Source organism: Podarcis erhardii (assembly GCF_964252035.2).
Source record: "Podarcis erhardii genome assembly, chromosome: Z".
In the NCBI taxonomy this organism is placed as follows: Eukaryota; Metazoa; Chordata; class Lepidosauria; order Squamata; family Lacertidae; genus Podarcis; species Podarcis erhardii.
In genome coordinates this window covers 35,980,749-36,004,680 of record NC_138504.1, presented here as the reverse complement: position 1 = coordinate 36,004,680, position 23,932 = coordinate 35,980,749, and the positions used below count along the sequence as shown (strand labels likewise).

At 47.3% G+C, this 23,932-nt stretch overlaps 1 protein-coding gene and 1 long non-coding RNA gene across 10 annotated transcripts in view; one reads left to right on the top strand and one right to left on the bottom strand.

Moving 5' to 3' along the window:
• Nucleotides 1-23,932, bottom strand: part of LOC309333600 — a 128,250-nt gene that overhangs the window by 30,675 nt on the left and 73,643 nt on the right. The gene's annotated exons all lie outside the window — the stretch shown is intronic.
• Nucleotides 9,697-23,932, top strand: part of FIBCD1 (fibrinogen C domain containing 1) — a 70,529-nt gene continuing 56,293 nt past the window's right edge. Inside the window, exons 1-2 of one of the 2 annotated variants that reach the window (XM_081847157.1) lie at nt 9,697-9,803; nt 10,410-10,505. In XM_081847157.1, the coding sequence (XP_081703283.1) occupies nt 10,434-10,505 (72 nt within the window). In that variant the 5' untranslated portion in view covers nt 9,697-9,803; nt 10,410-10,433. Of the gene's footprint in view, nt 9,804-9,891; nt 10,506-23,932 lie in introns of those variants that run through there. The other variant, XM_081847156.1, reaches the window with a different exon arrangement.

The window sequence follows — 23,932 nt, the reverse complement described above, 5'->3', positions numbered from 1 at the left end:
CCTCCTCCTCCTCCTCTCACCATCACCATCTCCCTCCCCCACTGCTATTGTATTATGGGTTTATGTCAAGGTATGTTAGGTGCTAAATTAAACGTCAACCCAACTGTACGTTCTTGGGCTCCGGCAGGAGAAAATGAGTTGCCGGACTTGGAAAAGATCCAGTGTGCTCGGCTCAGCAGGCTGAATGCCGCGGCGTGACAGGCCCACTGAATCACTCCCCCTGCAGATTTCCAGGGCTGCGTGAAGCCAAGACAAATTTATTTTTAATGGTAAATTTTATTGTCAGAGTTAAGTCGAAACAGCTTCGAGAGAAGCAAGCCCCCCAGCTGTTTTGAAAGACGGTGGGGTGAGGCTCTTGTCAGGGGCCGGGAGTCTGCCAGGGTTGAAATGAGCTGGACCAAACTCCATGGAAGATGGTGACCACCGATAGAAGCCCGCTATGAATGTATGAAGGGATCCACCACCTGCAAGACAACCCTCCCCCCCACCTTGTTTATGCATTTAATCTTATTGTGGATAACAAAAGTGAACTGTGGAAATAAAGCACCACAGAGAGAGGCTGTTCCATTTGGGTGAACAGGGCACTGCTCCCCGCCCCCGCCCCCTTCTCCAGTCTGCGGTCAGCGAGATCCCACCTGCCCGCCCTCTTACTTACAACTGATTGAAGTGTGGCTCTGCCTGTCATTGGCTCCGACAACACCTGCTGTTGATCTTCCTGCCTTCTGCTCTACCAGAGGAGGCTGGTCCATGAGGGCAAATGGGGCAGTGCCCCACCAACCTCAGTCTCCCTTCAGCCAGCTCCCACCCAATCTCCTTTCATATTTACAACTCCTTCCTCCTCAGCCTCAGTCTCTCCCCTTGTAGAACTCAACAGGGATGAGGACAAAGCCCACTTTCTCTATATAACGCATTTCAATATTCTCACAGTCTTCAGGCCAAGATGGATAGTCAGTGGATTTTAAATATATGTTTGGGTGTATTCTGCATGAAAAAGCATAACACTTCATGCATGCTCAGAGGCCCGATAGCAGCGAAGTTAATGCATGAAAAAAGAACAAACGTGCATGAAAATGCATACGATAAGGAACAGAATTTACTAAATTGCATTATATTAGGGAAATGTTTATATTAGGAGAGGCTTACACTAAAATGCTGATGATTTTTTTAAAGAAGGAATCCTCAAACTGAAGTGGAAAGTTGGAGAACTGAACTTAAGATTCTCCTCTTAAAACTCTAGATAATGGAAACAGAGAATGGTAGATCAGCCAGCTCTCCCTATCGCCCTTCCTGCAGGGTGCAAAGCCCCTTGTGGTGAGGACTTTCACCAGCCAATAGGAGGGGCTGAACAGGAAGAGGTGATAGCAGAGCTGGAGTCAAAGGGGCAGGACTTGATTTTGTCACCAGGAACCATTCTTGACTTTCACAGATTGGATCAGATGCACCAGCAGAGTCTGTGTTTGTCCACGTAGCAGTTTCATAAGGCAAGAGAGCCCCATAAAGGAGCTTTAGACATTTGGCAGGAGGGGCATGAAAATCTTTGGGGCATCTTCATCACTTTCATTCAGCCCTGCCTCTCTGCCTAGAAAGTGGATAAAGAAAAGTCCGCATCTTGCTTAACACTAGAATTTGTGGACATCCAATGAAGCTGAATGTTGGAAGACTCAGAACAGATTAAAGAAAGCCCTTCTTCACACAGTGCATAGCTAACCTACCGAACTCATTCCCACAGTAGCGATGACTACCAACCTAGATGACTTTAAAAGAGGATTGGGCAAACTTATGGAGGACACAGCACAGTTGGAGGCAAAAATGCTTCTGAATTCCAGTTGCTGGAGACAAGGAGAGAATTCTCTTGTGCCCAAATCTTGCTTGAGGGCTTCCCATAATGGGATCTGGTTGGTCACTGTGGGACCAGGATGCTGGCCTAGATGGGCCATTGAGCAGACTCTTCTCATGTCATTATGTCTACATTGGAATTGTGACTTCTGAACCTTGTGCTCACTGCTGAGCCTATCCTGTCATTTGCCTGATTGAAGAACTCTTCCTAACCCTCTCCAGTAAGAGCCACCGTTGTTGTGTTTGGGGACAGGAGGGTGGTGGCCTTCCCAAATTGGGGAAACAAGCACCCATTCCTTAATTCCTTCCCCCAAATGTCCCACCAGGCTAAGAACAAAGAGCTAGAAACATGCCTGGCTATAATTTAGCTATTGTGCTGTGGGTGGGTGGCTCCAGAGGTGTTCCCCCTCCTCAAAAAAAAAAACAAAAAAAAAACCCACTGTAATGTTTTTTTCCATGTCCTTACTGCATCTTGACCATCTGGTTCTTTTTCTCTGGGGCCCAAACACACTGGGAAATGGGGAGGGTTAATGTACCATGAGGAGGCCAGCTCTCCTGTTCTTTGAGCTTCATTAAAGGTCCTTTAAGCCATGAAAAAAACAAAAAACCAGTGGCATTCTGGGGCCACCCAATACTCACAAGGCCTTCCAAATGTCTCTGGGTTGGATCCAGCATTACTTCTCTCTATATGCATCATTAATGATGAGCAGGGAAATGGAGAGATGTGGAGGAAAGAGGCAACAACGTGGATGTTTGAGGTAGTGGAATGGTCACATATGTAGCAGGTGCAAAGAGGGCTGTGGCTCAGTAATAGAACACCTGCTTTGCAGGCAGAAGGTCCCAGGTTCAGTCCCCCAGTGGCATCTCCAGGTTGTGCTGGGAGAGACTGCTCTCTGAAATACTGGAGAGCTGCTGCCAGAATTAGATGGACCAATGGGTTTTTAACCTGTGTTCACATACTATCGAAAATGCATATGTATCCTGTACTTTTCTGTAAAATATTACTGTCTAAGTCATCATTTCTCAACCCAGCCTCACACTGGTTGTAGTTCTTAAGCTTCTTCTAATTCATCCCTAGCCAAGGTGTGAACACCTCTGCATAGGGCGAAGACATTCCCACCCTGCCAATGGCCCCTGGTATGTAGGCAAATGGAAACAAATCTGACACTAATGAAGCCATGCTGATGTGAACAGTTTCCCTGTGCTCAGTGTGCTTCAAGGCACAGTAAGGTGAACACTCCCTTGCATAAAGCAAATGTTACTGCACACTTTCCAGGGTGTTCTGCTGTCTCGTTCCATATCGCAATAAGTCAGATCTTTTTGGGAAGCTGTTTGTCACGCAAGATCTCCTAACAGACTCTAATTGTACAATGTGAATTTGTCAGCACATGACTGAATCCTACCTGGAAACAGTGGCAGCCTGGAAGCACACTGAGTTGTTTGCCTGCCTTGTGGGTGAGACCCTGACATGTTTTGCAGGGTTTTTGGGCCAGAAACGCACAATCATGTGTCCCAGGAGACCATCTTGAGGCATCTACAATAAGGAAGCAATTGCAGAGATTCACTGCAAGCAGTGATGTTGCACAGACTCTTTCTTTCTTTCTTTCTTTCTTTCTTTCTTTCTTTCTTTCTTCTCTCTCCCTCCCAATCCCTCCATCTCTTATTGGCTGCCAGCATCTAAGGAAGGAGTAAAAAATGACACGCAGTTGCAACTAACTGTCTAAATCTGCAATGCTGTACAATTAATTAGCGTGGGGCATGCGGAAGGACAGCTTGCAATGATTCTGGGAGCTGGGAGGCCTCTTTTAGCTCTCTTGGAAAAGCCACCCGGAATCAGCCAGCTGCGAGATTAAGTGAGGGGCTAATGAAACACAGAGGATCTCCTCTCCCTAATTCTGCACACCCTTCAATGGCTCCATCTCACTTACAAGCCCCTGGTCCTTCCCACTGCTGTGTGTCCGATCTCACCTGTGATTATTATTGTTATCCAGGTCAGAGGACTCTGCCCAAGGCAAAATGTCACTGCAACTTGGACAGTGCAGAATTCAGAGGGGAGGAGGGGAAGGGGAGCATGTGAGTAGTTATAGAAACCATTCTACTGTACTGTTACGTGCCACCATAATCTCCAAGTTCCAGGCACTTACCCAGGGTTTAGTTTCCTTGGAATGAATGTGAGTGGAGACTGTGGTATCCTTAGGATATATGGTCAAATATGCACATATATATGGGATGCGGGTGGCGCTGTGGGTTAAACCACAGAGCCTAGGACTTGCTGATCAGAAGAAGAAGAAGAAGAGTTTGGATTTGATATCCTGCCTTTCACTCCCTTTAAGGAGTCTCAAAGCGGCTAACATTCTCCTTTCCCTTCCTCCCCCACAACAAACACTCTGTGAGGTGAGTGGGGCTGAGAGACTTCAAAGAAGTGTGACTGGCCCAAGGTCACCCAGCAGCTGCATGTGGAGGAGCGGAGATGCGAACCTGTTTCCCCAGATTATGAGACTACCGCTCTTAACCACTACACCACACTGATCAGAAGGTCGGCGGTTCGAATCCCCACAACGGGGTGAGCTCCCGTTGCTTGGTCCCTGCTCCTGCCAACCTAGCAGTTCGAAAGCATGAAGTGCAAGTAGATAAAAAGGTACCGTTCCAGCGGGAAGGTAAACGGCGTTTCCGTGCGCTGCTCTGATTTGCCAGAAGCGGCTTAGTCATGCTGGCCACATGACCCGGAAGCTGTACACCAGCTCCCTCAGCCAGTAAAGTGAGATGAGCACTGCAACCCCAGAGTCGTTCGCAACTGGACCTAAGGTCAGGGGTCCCTTTACCCTTTACCTTTATGCACATATATACAACCTGAGCATAAAGTGGAAGGGCTCACAGCATTCACCCCCAACAGATCTTGCTTCTCCATTAGTCACAGCTTTGGATCCAGCACAGAGCAAGCATGGCTCTGTGTCTCCAGCTTACATCCTGCTTCCAGCTCAGCTCTCACACACCACACTGGCTCTTGTACTCCTAGGTGAGGCAGGTGGAAGAAAGACCCATCCAACCTAGAGGGCACCATCACTTAGCTGTAGCTCTTGCAGCTGAGCTCCTTCTTTTGGGATGCTGATGAGGACACTTAGTGGGCGTGTATCACAAAGAAACCTGCCTGACTGCTTCAGAAAACTCCTTTGTCAGATTCTAATGTCACTCAGTACAGGACCCTGATAATCAGAAGGTACTCAGGGCATCATCCAGGCTGCCCCACCCCACAACCTGCAACAGTACAAAGATAATATTTGCATGCATTTCTACCTCCCACTTTTGCTTCTGGCCCTACCCATCACTGACATGTGGCCTTTGGGAGCTTGCCTAGAAAGGAAAGGCTGGAAAAGGCCCTGCCTTGCACCATCGTGGCCTTCTGGCTGCACACTGTCAGACACAGGATGTTCATTTAGATAAATCTTTTGGTAGGACCCAATAAGCTGATCCCTGTTCCCCTATTGTTTCTGTAGGCAGTGCTATGGGAGATTCTGGCCCATCCCTCCTGGGTGTGTCTGTCTGTCCAGGCAGGGTGGGGACCTGGAGCCAGAGAAACTGCCAGGCTGAGCACAGCAAAGCAGGCTGGTAAGGGGCTCCAGATCCAACATCAAAAGCCAGTGACAAGTAGAGCTAACCACCGGTAATTCTCTTTTTGCCCTCCTCCTTGCTGAGTTCTGCAAGCACCAATGCTAAGACTAAGGAGGAGCCAGTTGTTAGGCAGGACCACCGTCCTGGACTAGTTGTAGGAGGAAGGGAAGTTGTAGCTGGCTGAGGGCAAGCTGAGGTTAGTGGGGCAGTGTTCCATCCACCCTCCTGGGCGAAGCTTCCACAGCTCAGAAGCAGGCTGCCCAGACATCTTATAGATTGGGGTAAAACAGAAAATGTCACCCTCCACTGCCTCCTTCTCTGCTCCCCTTCCATTTTTACAACCTCCTCTGCAGATCCCCCCACAAACACACTGAAGGCAGTGGAGGGTTAAAAGGAGGCTGGGGAGGGACAGACAGCAGCAATGAGGATGTGCCTTTAGAGGCTAGATCTCCACCTGAGGAGACTGCTTCATCATGTCTTATAGTCGAGCCAGCACTGCTGCCAAGGCTCCTTTCCTCAGAGAAGGAGCTTCCTTCTGCTACCTCAGTTTAGCGGGGGGGGGGGGGTTGTCCTTTGCCACAGACACTTGTTTTCTAGAGTTTGCTGAGCTCTGCATGGAGAACATCCCCCCCTCCCAATCTGCAGCCATCTATGCAGAGTGTCAAATCCTGGCAGAATCAGATTGCTATTTTTTTCTTTGGGGGAGGGGTCAGGGAATGCAGGTGGGAAAGAAAACAGGTTCTGGTCAGATGGAGCAGGAAGCTTAACTTGATTGACAGTGCTGAAATCTGCTGCCAATTAAAAAACTCATACCTGCCTGCCAAGGCTGAGATTGGAACGCATTCTTTTATCCTCACCCCATTGCATTAGGAAGAAAAACGAACAAGTGAGCCTGTGAGTAAGTGATGCAATAGCCAAAACGTACCTGCCATGAATAGTCAGGACATGCTGCAGCTCTGCAGAAGTATTGTGAAAGCACAAAATGTTGCATTGGCCTCAGAATCCAGCTTACTGGCTTTTTGAACAAAACCAGCACCAAGTTTCTAGTCCTTGTGGGTGCAAGAAATGCAAAGGCAATGCTTAGAGTCATCACAAAAGCAGTCTGGGTGGCTGAGGCAAGTTTTTCTCAGTGGTTGCAGGGGAGGGGGGAGAGACCTCCTAGTCAAATGTAGCAGGAATGGAGAGCCATTGGACCTCCTGTTGTTGCTGGACTACAATTCCCATCAGCCCCAGCAAGTATGGGCAATGACCAGAGATGATGGGAGTTATCATTCAGCAACATCTATAAGTCCATAGCTTCTCCACACTAAATGTATTACTTTGCCCTACGGCCAGCGAAGCCATGCTAGATCAGGCTTCCTCAACCTCAGCCCTCCAGATGTTTTGAGACTACAATTCCCATGATCCCTAGCTAGAAGGACCAATGGTCAGGGATGATGGGAATTGTAGTCTCAAACATCTGGAGGGCAGAGGTTGAGGAAGCCTGTGCTAGATTATGCAAAATATGGTATGTGTTTTTTTTAAAAAGATCATGCAAAACAAGAGAGAATAGGCATGTTTGCATGATTTATACAGGTTGCAGGATTATATTTATTGTTGTTCTTTTTATACTGAGTTTTTTGGGGATGTATTATTTGAATGAGAAGTGTTATAAAAATATTTTACATGAGGAATGCCTTCCTTACTTTAGTATTGCTGGAGGAGACCCTCTGATTAATGGAAGTAATTCAAGTTGATTAAGTGGCTAATGCAAGTTGATTAAGTGGCAATTTCTTGACATGTTCTGGCAGTCCAGGAACATGCATTTTTCTAATGGAAATCACACCCAGAAGCTACGCACATAAATCTTTCTTTTCGTCTTTCTAGGGCAGCAGTTTTCAAGATGGTCCTGTGGAAATTTATTTGAGTTTTCCTCAATGAGACAATACTTAATGGCAGAAAATGCCCCTCATAGAGAACTTGTCCCTCAACAACCAACCTTTCCACTATTATTATCTTAAATAATTTAAATCTCACCCTATCCTGTGCAATGCGCATGCAGCTCTGCAATGGTGACAGTAAAATGAAACTTTACTGTCGATCCAGGGGCAGTCTACCAGGTACTTGGGGGAAAACCCAGGGAAGCTTGTGTTGCCTCCATGCCTTGCTTGCAAACTTCCCCAAACACATCTGATTGGCCACTGTGAAAAACAAGTGTCCTGGGCCAAGGTGGATTGAATGAGCCTCATAGGTTCTTATGGGCCACATCGGGGGTAGTGAAACCTCCATGTGCAGGAGCAATCCACCTCTGAATAGCATTTGTGCGGGGACATTCATTCATTTCATTTATTGCAATTCTATCCCACCTTTTTCTTCAAGGAGTTCAAGGCGGTGTATGTTGTCTGCCCACCTTTCCTCAGTTAATCCCCACAACAAGCCTGTGAGGTCGGTTAGTCTGAGAGCCAGTGCCTGGCCCAAGATCACACAGCGAGCTCCATGGCCGAGTGGGGAATTTGAACCCTAGTTTCCCAGGTCCCAGTCCAAACCTCTAACTACTGCAGTGAACAGCCACTCATTTTTAACCTGCTCTACCTTGAAGGGTTGTTGTGAGAATGAAATGGGTGAGTGAGATGAGGAGAACCATAGACACGGCCCTGAGTTCTTTGAAGGAAGAAAAGAAAGAAAATTAAACAAATTTCTGTAGTTAGTGTGTGTGTGAGAGAGAGAGAGAGAAAGAAAGAGAGAGAGAGAGAGAGAGAGAATACCCAGGCAAGCTTAATTCTTTTTCCTCTCAAATGGCCAATTCACTCACATAGTGTAGATTAGTTATAACTTAAATCAGTGGTGCAGTTAGGTAATTTTAGACCCTGGATTTAATGGTCCTCCAGCCTACCCATCCTCTTTAGATGCTAATGTACATTGTTTCTCAGTGGAACATAGGAATCTGCCTCATACTGTCAGCCCGCTTACCCACCTAGCTCAGAATTGTTTACACTGACTGGCAGCGGCTCCCCAGGGTTATAGAATGCGATTCCTCTGACCCCGCCTGGAGATTCCGTGCAGGCAGGCGTTCTGCCTGGCCACAACTGGCTGTCCAAAGCCTCGTAGCGCAGCGGAGCCTGCATGTGAAACGCTTCACCTTGCTGGCTGTTTTCTGCCCTTAAGGAGCGCGCGACTGAAGTAGCTCCCTCGTGAAGCCTGGGGGCTAGAGGGGCCAGGAAAAATGTAACCGTGCGCAGGAGCCAACTCCTAGGGACTGTGGGGGGCTTCGGCCCCCGCAGTAAAATATTTGAGGCAACAAAGTTGATGGGCATTCCCATTCAAATAGTGTGTGTGCACTGCATCATGTGATCGATTATGCAGGGCGAGGCTTACCTGGGCCCCCACAATATTTTATTCAAGTTGGCACCCTATAACCGTGTGGTGTGGTGGGGCGGGGGGGGGGGAAAGGTTCGTGCCTACCCCACCCCACCCATTCACGCACAGCAGGCGTCGCTTGAGGGCGCCCTGTTCAGGTGCGGAAGGAAGGAAGCTGCACGTGTGAACGCAGCCCGAAGCCAAGCAGGTTGCAGAGCGGTGGGTAAAGGGGAGAAAAAGAGAGTTGCGACTGAGGAGCGGTTAGAAGATAGGGCACGTTTTCATTAACAACTTTCTGGTGTGTACTTATGTGTGTGTGAACGCCTCCCTTCCTGTATGCAAACGAGTGAATGTGTGTTTCCATCATCTGGGAGTGCTGGTTCCCCTGGGGAGAGAAGGAATAGAGCCTGCTGCATTATTATCATTAGTAATATTAACATTACTTTCAGTAGTATTCGTAGTAATAGTCCTCCAGCCTACCCATCCTCTTTAGATGCTAATGTACATTGTTTCTCAGTGGAACATAGGAATCTGCCTCATACTGTCAGCCCGCTTACCCACCTAGCTCAGAATTGTTTACACTGACTGGCAGCGGCTCCCCAGGGTTACAGAATGAGATTCCTCCGATATCCGTGATATCGATAGTAACAGCAATACTAGTATGTATACTAGTAATAGTAGTATAGTAGCACTAAGCTATACAATACTATGTTACTACTAGTAGTATCGTAGCTTAACAATTATTATAACGCGCGGAGGTGCGGAAGGCGATCGCCTCGCTACGCGTCTCCAAGTTCACACGCGCAAGAAACTCCTGCTAGCCTGACGCGCGCGCGCGGAGGAACCTCGCGTCTCGGCACCCCCACACCTCATCCCGCCGCGCTGTCTGCTTCGGCTTTCCCTAAGCGGCAGAAGTGCCGCGAGCTTCGGCCAGACAGCTTCAGTACCCGCTCCCACCCCTCAACATACGCACGCGCGCCCGCCCCACCATCAGCATTCCCAAGAGGGGAAGTTTTCTCTAGGTGGGTCATCACCATCGCCTCCCCTTCCTTCCTTCCTTCCTTCCTTCCTTCCTTCCTTCCTCCCTCAAGTAGCCCTTCATTAACCCCCCCCCCCCCGCCACGCACGCACATCCTTCCTGCAAAAGTGGGCTTGTTTTGTCTAGCCAAAAAGAGAAAGAAGAGGGGATTGCCTGGAAACGCAGAGAGAGAGATTCCCCCTCAGTTTCTTGCAGATGCGGCAGGTCCCTCCCCGTCCCCGCTCCGAATCTTCCTGAGATCCTGGCAGAAAGAGAGCGAGGGAGGAGGGAGGGAGGGAGAGCGAGCGAGCGAGCGAGCGCAGGTAAAAGGATCTGCTAAGCTAGAGGAAGGAACCTCAAGACCCCACCAGGAGGCAAAATTGCTCTGTGCGTTTTCCTATCCAGCCCTTTTCTCTTCCCAGCGCTTGGGAAGCAATCCTTTGCCTGTCTTCTTCCTGCCTCTCGTTTGGAACTCTTTTTGGTGGGCGGGGTGGGGGTGGTGGGAGAGAGACTCTCTCCATCACACCCCCTTGGGTACCACTTTGGAGTTGCGGCATCGCTGGGGCGACCCTCAGTTGCGTTTGTGGGATCTGTGTTTTATCTCCACCAGTCTTTTCATCACCTTATCCAGAAGATGGTCAACGATCGATGGAAAAACGTGGGGGGAGCCTCTCAGCTGGAAGACGGTCCGCAGGAGAAATCCCAGGTAAGCATTTTTTTTTTTTTAAAATATTAAGTGAGGATGGTGGTCTAAGAGAGGCAAGGAATAGAAGAACGGGGGTAGGAGGATAAACCCTGAGTGAAGGAGAGAGGAACTGGTATCGATGGAGAAAGAGAGATGTACAAAAGGAAATTGGAGGGGGGCACAATTGGATGTTTAATTTGGATTAGTTACCCCCATTTATACTTACAATCAGGTGGTTAATATGGGGCTAAATAAGAGGATCTGATCCCTTCCCAACAATACACACACTATATTAATATTCATCTGCACTTGAAGATGCAACCATCTCCATCCAGAGTCACTCTAGATTAAAAGGATGGAGGCTTTGGATTGGACAGGATACAGGATGCACTGCTTTCTCTCTGTTTCTTAGAAAACCAGCCACCCAAAAACTTTTTTATCCTCCTGTTGATGCTCCTCTCCCCTTCCTGTGCCCAGTCCTGTAATGTGACTGCAGTATCTTTGCACAAAATTAAAAAGATGTAGAAGTATTTGGGGACACGCGGATGGTACACTTTGCCCATTCAGCCATGTGAGGTGGTTTCCCTCTTAGCTGCCAGTCAAGCCACTGGCCGATCTAGCTCAGGACCAGCTCTCCATGGGTTTTAGATGGGGAGCCTCTCCCAGCCCTACCTGGAGATGCCAGGGATCAAACCTGGGACTTTCTGCATGCAAAGCAGATGTTCTGTTGCCAAGCAAGGCCCTTCCATTAAAAATACAAATAGGATCCTAGTCTCTGGGATTCAGTATAGACATAAGGGGATGTCTTATGTCAGATCATTGGTCCATTTAGCTCAGTACTGTCCACACTGACTGGCAGCAGCTCTCCAGGACTTCAGGCAGGGAGTCTTTCCCAATTCAACTTGGAGATGTCAGGGACAGAAACTGGGACCTTCTGCATGCAAAGCAGTTGCTTTACCACTGAGCTGTGAGCTTTCCCTGAAAAGCAAAGCAAGATGCTAGTCCTCATAATTTTGAATCAAGAGCTGAATTAAATAGAGATATAGGAAGGTGTTTTATACTGAGACAGACCAGTTGCTCCCACAGAGTTTCCCCCCAGCCCTACCTAGAGATGCTCGGGATTGAACCTGAGATCTTTCACCTGAAGAGCAGGTAGTCTACAACTGAGCTAAGCCCCTTTCCCTAAAAGTAAAGATTCTAGTCCTCATAGTTTTAAATATATTTGTACAGGAACATAGGTAACTGTCAGACCATTGGTTCCACCTACCATCAGTACTGTCTACACGGAATGGCAGCAGCTCCCCAGGATTTCAGGGCAGTGGGCATTTGCAGACATACCTGGAGGTGCTGGGAATTGAACTTGGAGCCTTCTGCATGCAGAAGCAGGTATCCTACCACTATACAGCAGCCCATCCCATCAAATGAAATCATGTTCCAGGCTTTAGACTCCTGAATTAAAGGCTGATTTCAACAGGAACATAGGAAAGTGGTTTCTATTGGGTCAATCTATTGGGCCCATCAAGCTCAGTGCTGTCTATACTGACCAGTGGCAGCTCTCCAGGGGTTTCAAGCAGGGAGAGTTTCCCAGTCCATGCCAGGGACTGAACTGGGACTTTTTGCTTCCCAGACAGATGCTCTAAAACTGAGCTATGGATGCCCTTTGTGAGCAAAGGAAGCTGTCTTGTTCAGAGCCAGACCATTGGTCCATCTAGTTCAGGACTGTCTACACTGACTGGCAGTAGCCCTACAGGGTTTCAGGCAAAGGGTGTGTCTCCAACTCCTGCCTGGAGTCTGAGCCTGGGACCTTCCGCATGCAAGGCAAGATGCCCAACCACTGAGCTACAGCTCTTTCCCTAAAAATAAAGCAAGATTGCATTGCAGGGGGGTTGGACTAGATGATCCTCAGGGTCCCTTCCAACTCTACAGTTCTAAGATCACAGACCTTGTGGCTCCGAAGGAAAGACTGGTTTTAAAAAAGAACTTAGCATAAGTCAGACATGGGTCCATCTAGCCCAAGATTGTCTGCACTGACTGACAGCTGCTCTCCAGAGCTTTCAGGCAGGGAGTCTTTCCCAGCCCCACCTGGAGGTGCTCTTGGGGATTGAACCTGGGACCTTCTGCATGCAAAACAGATGTTCTGCTGCTGAGCTCTGGGCTGTCTTCTGCAAACCATCACCCCCTTCCCTATGCTGCCAAGTTGAGTGGCATCCGGTCATCCACTGCTGCCAGGATAGGGGTGGAGGACGCAGGTGCATGGCTAGCAGCAGTCTTTGGAACAGGTGCTCGCTCTGAAACACTGCGGAGTTGGGTGGCTGGGAGCCCATCATCCGCCCTGGCAACCCTCACCTCTGTTTGTGCGAGATTAGCAGGCGTGCACAGGTCTCTCGCTGGAGTTTCAGGATGGCAGGCTCTGTACATTCACTCCCAGCTTCACCCTCCTGCACACACACGCAACCTTCCCCAGGGACCCTCTTGGAACCTGTGTTGCTGGCTGTTGGCAAAATCCTCCTTGAATTATTTAGTTTATTTATTTACAGACAGAATGTCACTCTCTTTCTCTCTGACTCAGAGGCTGAGCCACAAGACAGGCAAATGGATAAACAGGATGGGGGAGAGGGGGAATGACACCCCCCACCTTGCACACACACTCTCTCCAAAGCACCTATAGAAAACTCACATGTTCCCTTAAGAGCGCAGAGGCACTCTGGTGTTGCAAGAAATGGTATTGATTGATTGATTGATTGATTGATTGATTGACTGACTGACTGCATTTGCATGTACATGGTTCTCTCCAACTGTTCATTTTATTCCCTACAACAACCCTGTGAGGTAGGTTAGGCTAAGAGAGGTAGTGAGTGGCTCCGTGGCTCCCAGTGAACTTCATTGCCGGATGGGGATTAGTCTAGTGCTCTAACCACTACACCACAGTGGCTCTTGATGATAGTAGGCAGAAGACAGGTAGCCCAAGCTTTAGGCAGAGTCAGAGCCAATTAGAAGGGGAGCCAACTAATTCTAGTTTTGTCTTCCACCCCTTCTACAAGGGGCAACACTGAGACTAAGGAGGAAGAAGTTGACAGCCAGGAGCACCCGCTGGACTCCTTGTGAGTAAGAAGACAGGCAGGTGGGTTTCGCCTGGGGGAAAAGGTTGGTGGGGCAGTGCCCCTTTCACCCAAATGGGCAAGCCTCTAGTACTTTCAGTACACAATTGGAACAGAACCTCTAGGCTCCGAAGCAGTCTACTGCAACTTTAGATGCCAGAGACAAACAACTAGCGAGAGCTGCTGCCTTCAAGTCCAGCTTCTGGGTGTCATGGCTGGCCATAAGAACATAAGAAATGCCTGCTGGATCAGGCCAATGGCCCATCTAGTCTGGCATCCTGTCCTCCCAGTGACTAACCAGATGCTTCAGTAAGAAAACTGCAAGCAGGACCTGAGCAGAAGAGCAAGCCTCCCCTGCAGTTTCCAGCAACTGCTGTTCAGAAGCATTACTGCCTCTGACTACATGGGCCCCCTTTGGCCTGCACCAGCAGGGATCTTCTAAGGTTCTTACTTATTTTAAACAAGATTTATATTCCACTGTTATAAATTGATTATTGTTATTAGTATTACACAGCACCCTGGGGTCAATTTGGATGAAGTGCTGTTTAGGATAGTTAACGAACAAACACATACACAGGAAGCACTGCCTGTGCTGCTGGGAATGTGCATGAAGCCTGGCGCAATGAAGACTCCTTTTAAGGAGGAGTATGCAGTAGTAGAAGTAAAATAGCCTGGAGAAGTGTGCAACAATAATGTAAAATAATGTCGGGGTGGGGAAACTTCTTAAACCCAAGGGCCACATTCCTTGGGGGGGGGCATATTCCAGTGACATGTGGGGAGCCAGAGGGGAAAGAAGGACAAGCAATGGATGCAAATGTTACTTTAGACTTGTTTCTATGTTTACATGCACACACCTGTCTCCATCCTCCATGCAGAGCTTTGCCACTGAGATGCAACTCCCTTTTTGTTCCTGCCAACAACCCTTTGCTGCCTCAGCCTAGTTCTCTCTGAACCTTCCATCTTCCTGTGAGAAGGGGGAAACGCACCACATTTTATTCTACACATGCTACTCACTGGATGCTAGATCTCTGGGACTGTTTTGGGGCATCAGACCCCTGTCCCCCTACCAAAACAAAGGAGACTTGATAAACCACCCTTTCTCATCTAGAATATGTTTCTCTGCCTGTTCTCTCCCTCCCCAAATCTCTCAAATCAGCAGACCCTGTAACAGCCAAAATTGGATAATTTCTTTGCAAAAGTATTCTCCTTGTACTGCATCGTCCCTGCCAAGGATTTTGATAATACGACTTCCATTCTAATGTTTAGCGGAGACATCAGATTCGCTGTCCTTCCTTTTGTGTATGCCCCCCCCCCCGCCCATCTGCTGATTTCAGTAGAATTTACTTCCAGTTTTAGTGTGCAAAAGACTGCAGCTGTGGAGAGCAGGCCCTACATATAACATGTGTTGAGAGTGGGGGAGAGAACTTGTGACTCTCCATGAATTGTTGGACTCCAGCTCTCATTGTCCCTGACTATTGGCAGTTGTTGACTAGGGCTGATGGGAGTTGGAGTCCAACAGCACCTGGAGGGTCACGGGCTTTCTTTTCTGGCTTCACACCTCTGTGAGTGTGTTCAATAGGTGATCCCTAACTGGTTGGGACCTTTGTGTAGGACAAGGATACAGAGCCTGTTTGCGGTGTGTGCATGTCAAATTGTAAACAGTAAGGTCTGCTGTTGCAGTTAACATACTAAACTCAAAGTAGCTTCCAAAAAATATACTGGCATATTTACAGGCTCTCAAGTCTCAAATATTGAAATGTACCTTTCCTAATGAACCAACTAATGCTTCAGTTTACAGTATTCACTTACCAACTAAAGCTTACTGCCTGTGTTCTGCCTCCGCTGTCAGAGGCAATCTGCTTCTGAGTATCAGTTGCTGGGAAGCACAAGTGAGAAGAATGGTTGTTGCACTCAGGTACTGCTTGTAGGCTTCTCATAATGGGACTCTTGTCTAGCCACTTAACCCTTCAATACATTATGGTTTGCAAGGGACTTATCTACACATTATCACTACACTTTTATTTTGAAGGAAAAGCAGCCATGTACTCTCCCCTCTCCCAAGAAAGATTGGGGGCTTTCTCTCCTCCTCCACCTCCTCTTGCTTCATTTATTACATTTTATCCCACCTTTCCTTCAAGAAGCTCAATTACATACTTCTCCATCTCCCCATGTAATCGTCACAACAACCCTGTGAGGAATGTTGGGCTATGAGCAAGTGTCTGGCCAAAGCTCACCCAGTGAGCTTCATGACTGAGTGGTGGATTTGAACCCTGGTCTCCCAAGCCCTTGTCCTGCACTCTAACCATTGCACCACATTGGGTCATTGTTGCCTCCAAAGGTGCTGTTTTCTGGATCAGGGCCCTCCCTGCATGACTACTTTCCCTTTGTATGATGAATAGGCAAAACAAAACAAAACCAGCCATACTATTACTAAAATAGAGGGTGTTTTTTAAATTAAGGTTTACTCAGAGTAAACCTATTGAAATGAATGGACCTAACTTAATATTTTTCAATTTCAATGGGTCTGTTATGAAAAAAAAAACACCTTATTTGAATACATCCCAGAGTGTTTTAACACAATGCATAGTTTGACCTACTGAGTTTGGCCTAATTTTCAGAGCCAAATGACATGTCACATTAACTGATATCAATACAAAAGCCATGTTTGTCTTCAGGAATAAAGAGAAATGTGTTTGAGCGCCCCTTGAGACTAGCTCTGAATAAGGTTCTTTCTAGTAGAAAATGGAATGAATGTTCAGAGATGACAACTAGCTTCCTCAGTTGTCTCAATGCACCATCTGATGAAGATGGTTGTCACAGAATCTTAGGCCATTTTGCATAAAAAAAAATAAAAAAGCATATTCAAAATTAGTCCTTTAGAGAAACACATTTCTCTAAAGGTGTTTTTAACTTCTCTACTTAGAACTGGCCACATAGAAACACAGAATCACTGAACTGTGGAGTTGAAAGGGACGCATCTATTCCAACTTGCAATGCAGGAATCACATATTTTCCTTTGGGGGGAATAAACAGCTTTGTTTGGGGGATCCCAATCTGGAATTGGGGAAATCAGATAGATTAAGGTGGGAAGTGTTAATCTTGCCCATTGCTGCAATTCTCCCTACCTACCTACACACCAGAGTTCTAGTCCTGATCAGATCACTACCACCTTCCCTAGCTGCTATCTAAAGCATTTCAAAAACATTTTCCAGACCACACTTACATTGTTTTTTTTTAAAAAAATGCTTACTGCCCCTAGTATTTTTGTAACTATCCTTTGACGTGCAAATTATGCTTTCTTTTGTGCTCATTCTTTGGCATGAAAGAAACAATCATGGAAGTGCTCATTTAAAAGTTGCTGAAGTGCTTTAGGTCCAGGCAGAGGGAATTTGGGTTGTTGATATCACATGCACCAGCCAATAGCTCATCCCATTCTATAAACATCCCTCCCGTTTAGGCTGTTGGAAACGTCTGTAATCCTTTTTCTTTTTCAACACATGCAAATGAGATGTTTGTACTGAATTTGATGAGGGCACTTTTGTAAGATGAGCGTAGAACCTGCCTTTGCCAATGTTTGAAAGTGTCTTTCACAGCTGACTCGGTTAGTGAGTGCCTTGTCAGGAAGACAACCAGGTTCTCTGAGATTTGGGAGCATGAGATCTAATCCTCCCAGGCCACAATCCCACTTAAAAGTGTTGTGTGGTGTAAAATCCTCCCTAGAAAGGCAACAGATGCAGTGGCTCAGACTAGATTACAGGAAAGAAGTACCGTGAAGGGGATCAATCCTTGTTATCACAGCAGGAGGTGAAACACAATCGTTTTTTATTTTTTAAAAAAAAGGAAGTTATGAAACTTTGTGTGTGTGTGATTGTGTGTGTGTGTGTGTAAGCCAGAAAAGTATCATGCAACACATTCAGAAGGAATTACGTTGCAAGCCATGGTTCAACACCAGCTTGTTTCTCAGTGATCTGGTTAAGCCCTGGAGTGTTTTGCCTTGGAAGGGCTGCAACAGGATAGTTATTGCTTCATATTGGTAAGGAATGTACGCTATAGATCATGTCAATGCCATGGGCTCAAGGACCATGTGTGCTATTGGAATAGAGGGGGCGCAGATGGAAACCTGTGAGTTCCCCTTTCTTATAAGAGCCTGCTGGATCAAGCCTATGGTACATCTAGTCCAGCTTTCTGCTTCCCACAGTGGCCATCCAGGAAGGAAGGCACATGCAACAGCACTCTCCCAACTTGTGGTCCCTAGCATCTGGTATTCAGAGGCACACAGCTGAAGACAGTGGAGGGAGAACATAGGACGAGCCTTGCTTAATCAGGCCATTGGCTCTTCTAGTCCAGCATCCTGTTCACACAGAAACCAACCATATACCTGTGGGAAACCCACAAGCAGGACCTGAGCACAAGAGCACTCACCTGCTGTGGTTTCCAGCACCTGGGATTCAGAATCATTACTGCCTCTGACCTTGGAAGCAGAACATAGTCGTTATGTCTAGTAGCCTTAAAGGTAAAGGTAAAGGGACCCCTGACCATTAGGTCCAGTCGTGGCTGACTCTGGGGTTGCGGCGCTCATCTTGCTCTATAAGCTGAGAGAGCCGGTGTACAGCTTCTGGGTCATGTGGCCAGCATGACTAAGCTGCTTCTGGCCAACCAGAGCAGCGCATGGAAATACCATTTACCTTCCCACCTGAGCGGTACTCATTTATCTACTTGCACTTTGACGAGCTTTCAAACTGCTAGGTTGGCAGGAGCAAGGACCAAGCAACGGGAGCTCACCCCATCGCAGGGATTTGAACCGCCGACCTTCTGATCGGCAAGTCCTAGGCTCTGTGGTTTAACCCACAGTGCCATCCTCCATTAATTAGCCTTATCCTCCATATATCTTCTTTTAAAGCCATGCAGGTTGGTGGCCATTTCTGCCTCCATCGTGGGAGCAAGTCCCATAGTTTTAACTGTGTGCTGTGTGAATAAGTCCTTTGCTTTGTCTGTCCTGAGTCTTCCAGAATTCAGCTTCATTGGATGTCCATGCACTCAGGGGCAGAGTACATAGCTACCTCATGCTTCAGGCCCCAGATGTATGCCCTTAAGTTCATGCCTAAAAGAGCCAGGCAAAAGAGCAACCAGCCTTAAGTTCTGAGCACTGTCTTGTCTACCTGAGAACGTGGGCAGCTTTGTTTGGAAGTCAGAAGAGATGATCAGCCTATAAAAACTGCTTTGTTACAGAGTCACACCACTGGCTAGCTTTGCTAGCTGCTTTGACTGATGTAGATCTCCGGGGGTCCCAGTTCCAATTTCTGCCCAATATCCTTTTGTAGTTTGAGATGCCAGGGATTAGATCCGGGGCATTCTGCATGCAAAACATGTGCTCTGCCACTGAGCTGCAGCCTAGCTGCATAATCCTGTTTTATTCAGCATCTAGTTCAGTATTGACTGACTGTGAACAGCTCTCTAGGGGCTCAAGCAAAGGGAGACTTTCCCCTTACTCACCCATTAACTGCAACTCTGGTTTTAAAACTGGAGATTCCAGAGACCAAACCTGGGGACTTTCTATATACAAAGCTTGAATTCTGCAACTGGACTCTGCACTCTTCCTCGTGGTTGGATTACTGCAATGTACTCTTGGGAGGGTTAGCCTTGGGGTTGGTCCAGAGGCTTACAGATGGTGCAGAACATGACACCTACGTTGCTTGTGAGGGTCAGTTACCACCAGCATATAACACCCTACTTGATTTGCACTGGCTGTCAATCTACCAGGCCAGTTTCAAAGTTTTGGTACTAACCTGTAAGTCCCTGTACAGCTTAGGACCAGGTTCCTTGAGATACCATCTTATTCCTTATACACCCAGTAGATCTGTGCATATTGTGGGAAGTTTCTCTGAGAAGTTCCAAAGATCTCAGTAACCCACTCTGAAGTTATCCACAGCAGGGCCTTCCATGTGGCTGCCCCTGTTCTGTGGAACAGCATTCCTCTTTGAGAGACAGAGGTGCCCACTTTCTGCACTATCTGAAAACAACCAGAGATAGGTTTCCCCAGTTGGATAAATGAGTCTTTACCATGAGCGTCCACTTGTTAGGGTTTCAGTCTTGTTTTAAATGTATTTGCTGTATTAAAAAACCCAAAAAAACTGTTATGCATAAATTGCCTGGAGATGGTGGTATAGGAAGGTGATTAATAAATTAATGGTAATAATAACTTCTACAACAGCAACAGCTCATACTTGAAACAGTCAATGGCTACTGCTTTGGGGAGAATGTGCCCGTAGCAGTGCTGGCTGGCATCTTTTGGGACTGGCATGGTAGACACCGGTGGAGGAACAGGGGTATGGGGGGAGCACACTGCCCCCGGTGGCATGATCCCGGTGGGGTGCCATTGTGGCTGCCCCCCACCCCTGCTGGGCACCACACCCGCACAGGAGGTGCACCATGCCCCCAGGATGCGTGCCATGCCCCTGCGGGCGGCACACCACACCCCCGGGACATGCGCCAGCCATGCACCCTTGCCTGCTCTCCACCCCCCCCCACCCGCTGAAGCTTGAAGCTCCACCACTGATGGTAGATAGCCATGAAGCCAACAATAGGTGGCGCCAGAGCCAATGAAGGGTGGATCAAGGGCCAATGACAAGCAGAGCCAACCAATCCACGGTGGCTGGGACTCTTTGGCACTGGTGGGGCGGAAGCCAGGAGGACCAATAGCAGATGAATCCAGGACTACTCCCTACCAGGTCATAGGAGGGCAGGCAGCTGTGCGGGGGGGCAGACTGATATTGTTTGGGCAGTACCACAGTTGCTTTCATGGACCAGCCTCCACTACTCATGTTAGATTTCCAAAAGAGAAATAATGGTATATATATTTCACATGGACGCTCCCAGCCCAAAATATATTTTCTCTCTGAAGTTAAGCCCTATTGATTTTTGATGGAGTTAACTTTCAAATAAGCATGCTCAGGAGTCCTTAGGATGTATCGACCAACAGCAATAAAAGTGTTCTAATGATGTAAAAAGGGCCTTCAAATAACCAGGAGGGTCCAGCAATGGTGTGTGCGCACGTGTGAAGTACTTGCTGGGGGAAGAAGGTGTCCTGGCCTCCCCCCTCAAATTCCTCCCCCCCCCCCCCCGGCACCACCTGTGATTCAGAGAAGCAAGTTCTGTCCTGGTGATCCTCAGATGTTGATCAATTGGGAAGGGATTTCAGATTAGTGTATTGAAGACGATAAAGGGACTTGCGAAGACAAATCCAAGAGGATGGGCTGAAAGAGCAGAGGGTGTTTAGCTTACAGAAAAGAAGATTAAGTGTCCAGGGGGGAGATGACAAAAGGATATTCAAATATTTAAGACAACCTTATGGATAAATCTGTGATGGCTATTAGATTTCTATCCTCTCCTTCATCACAAGAAGAACCTGCTGAATCAGGCCAGTGCCCCATCTAGTCCAGTCTCATGTTCCCACTGTGGCCACTTGGATGCTTGTGGAAAACCTGCAAGCAGAGCCTGGGCATGAGAGCCTTCTCACAGCAACTGGTATTCAGAAGGATTACTGCTTCCCACTGTTCCGGCAGAGCATAGCTGTTCTGGTTTGCACCTCTCAGTGGTAGAAGTTTTGCTGCACATTCAGAAGGTCCCATGTTCAACCCCATGTGTCTGAGGGCAGGGCTGGAAAAGACTCTTGTCTGGGACCCTGGACTACTGCTGACAGTCAGTGTAGATAATACTGAGGTAGATGGATGAATGGTCTGTCTCAGATTAAGGCAGCTTTGTGTGGGCTTGGTCTTTGGTTCACAGTTTGTTTTTGTTTTTTGAGTTTTATTTATTAACGTTCTTATGTTACATCGGCAAATATTATCATTTACATCACAAGGCTTATTATAATATAATTTTAAGCATGTATGCAAAGTTTATATACAAAGTTTATATACCTAAAGAAAAGAAACGAGGACAAAAAAACTATTCCAAAATCATATATGTACCAACACTTTGGACTTCCTATCTATCCCGTTGTATATTCCTTTTTTACAAATGAATGCTCTCTTATTATTGTATATTTTTTTACATTTTATCTAATACATTCCTATATCAATATGTACCCTTGGTCTTATTTCTCAACTCCGTCTCTCTCCAGCGTCAATTGAATGCTAGCATAGATGCTATGCTAGCATTTGGTTCACAGTTTGAAAAGACTCAAAAGAAAAGAAAGGAGATTCCAGCTAAAGATTAGGAAGAACTTTCTGACAGCAGAAGCTGTTTGACAGTGGAACAAGCTCCTTTGGAGGAGGTTTTCAAACAGAAGTTGGATGGTCATCTGCCAGGGATTCTTTAGCTGTGACTCCTGCATTGCAAGGGGTTGGACTAGATGACCCCCAGGGTCCCTTCCAACTCTACAATTCTGTGATTCCGTGCTCAAGGAATGCTGTTCAGGATTTAGGGCCATGACAAATTTCCGATGTTTGGAGGTTGGCAGTGGTTATTATGCAGTGATGTAGGAAGGAAGCCTATTGTACATGCTCAAAGCCATTATCTTCTTTTCACATGTCTAGCAGCAAAATGGGACTAAGGAGCTATGCTGGCATTCTGTTGTCCAGAGCCTATGAAAACTCTGATGCGAGCTCTGCCCCCGCCTCCCTCTCTGTCATAATTCCCTGCAGCTGCAGGTGAGATAAAAGCATCAGTTATGCAGCTGCCCCTGACTCCCTGCTGGCCATCTCATGGGACAGATTTTGGCTGCTCCTTCCTCTCTCTGCCTCCCTCCAGCTGCATGCATCTTAGAGCTCTCCCAGGGAACTTCTGCCATCTGCTGTCTAGCACTTGGGGTGAGGAGGGAGGGCGACTTCAATCTTGCATCTCTCGTGAAACCTTGCTGAGGTTTTCAGCATCCATACAGATTCTGCAACAATTTGTCTAGAACTTGAATTTCTACTGCTCTAGTGCACTGTTTTAAAAAAACGAGTTTTTATGACGTCGTATACAGGAGTGAACAAAGCAAAACCATTAACAAACAATACTGGTCTGCTGCATAACAACGGAACATGTCAAGAAAAGAGGGGGGTATTCTATACATCACAAAGGCAAATGAAGGTATCTATACCACTGTGGTGAATGAGTCTTTCGGGGTTCTCTCCCCCTCCCCCATGCTTTTGAACAGCAGGTAAGCACCCCTGGGACTGGCTCCTTTGAGCTCACTGCCTTTCCATTGTTTAAATGCTGTTGGCACAGAGCTTGGAAATGACTAACATAAAGGGTGAGGCTAGCTAATCGTGTCTCTTTTAATCAGATAGGACTTTTAATCATGGTCTCTTTTGAGCAGACAGGTCTAAACTAGTGTTCACCCTCCTGAAGTCCTCTCTGTGACTGAGCAAAAGTGGAAATGAAGTGGTTCAAAGGCAAACGTTACCCATAGTGGCTTAGGGTTGTCACCAGTGATTTGAAAAATATTTGTGCAGTTAGGTGGAGCCAGGATGGGCTTTGACCGGGCAAAAGGTGGAGCTTGATGAGTTCTTAATGGATCAGGAGGCAGAATGGGGTAGTTTCTACACAACAGCGGCACAGCCTAGAAACATTTGCTGCATCAGGAGCCGTGCCATGGAATGGAGCCCATGGGGTTTGCTGTGTCAGGAGTTGGACCCTGAGAAATGTTGTTATGCCGTGCAGTCAAGCCTAGAGGGTTTTGTTTTTTTACTGACAGGAGGTGGAGCCTTGGAGATGTTGCTGCCTCAAGTGGTGGAGATGGGTTGACTTGGAACCTGATAGTAGGCAAAGCTTGATTGATTATGGGTCTGTCCAGCAGGGCTCTTCTTAGGTTATATTCTTATGATCCAGGAGGTAGCAGGCAACCATCCTAACTAGTATCCATGGATAGCCTTATCCTCTGTGAATTTGTCAAATGTCATTTTAAAGCTATGGTTCACAATCAGCCATCACCCACACATTGTGGTACCAGAGTAAGGACATAAGGACAACCCTGCTGGATCAGGCCAGTGGCCCATCTAGTCCAGCATCCTGTTCACACAGTGGCCAACCAGATGCCTTAAAGGGAAATTTGCAAGCAGGATCTGAGCACAGGACACTCTCCCTCTTGCAGTTTCCAGCAACTGGTGATCAGAAGCATTCCTGACTCTGACCATGGAGGCAAAGCCAAGCCATCATGGTTGGTAGCCATTGATAGATGATGCAGGACAGGCGAATGAAAGGATTTCTTCATGCAGCAGACAGTTGAACAATGGAACTCACTCCTGCAGGAGGCAATGATGGCCACCAACTTAGATGGCTTTAAAAAGAGAATTAGACATGGAGGAGAACAAGGCTATCAATGACTGCTAGCTACAACAGGGGTGGACTTGGGTCTTTCAAAAT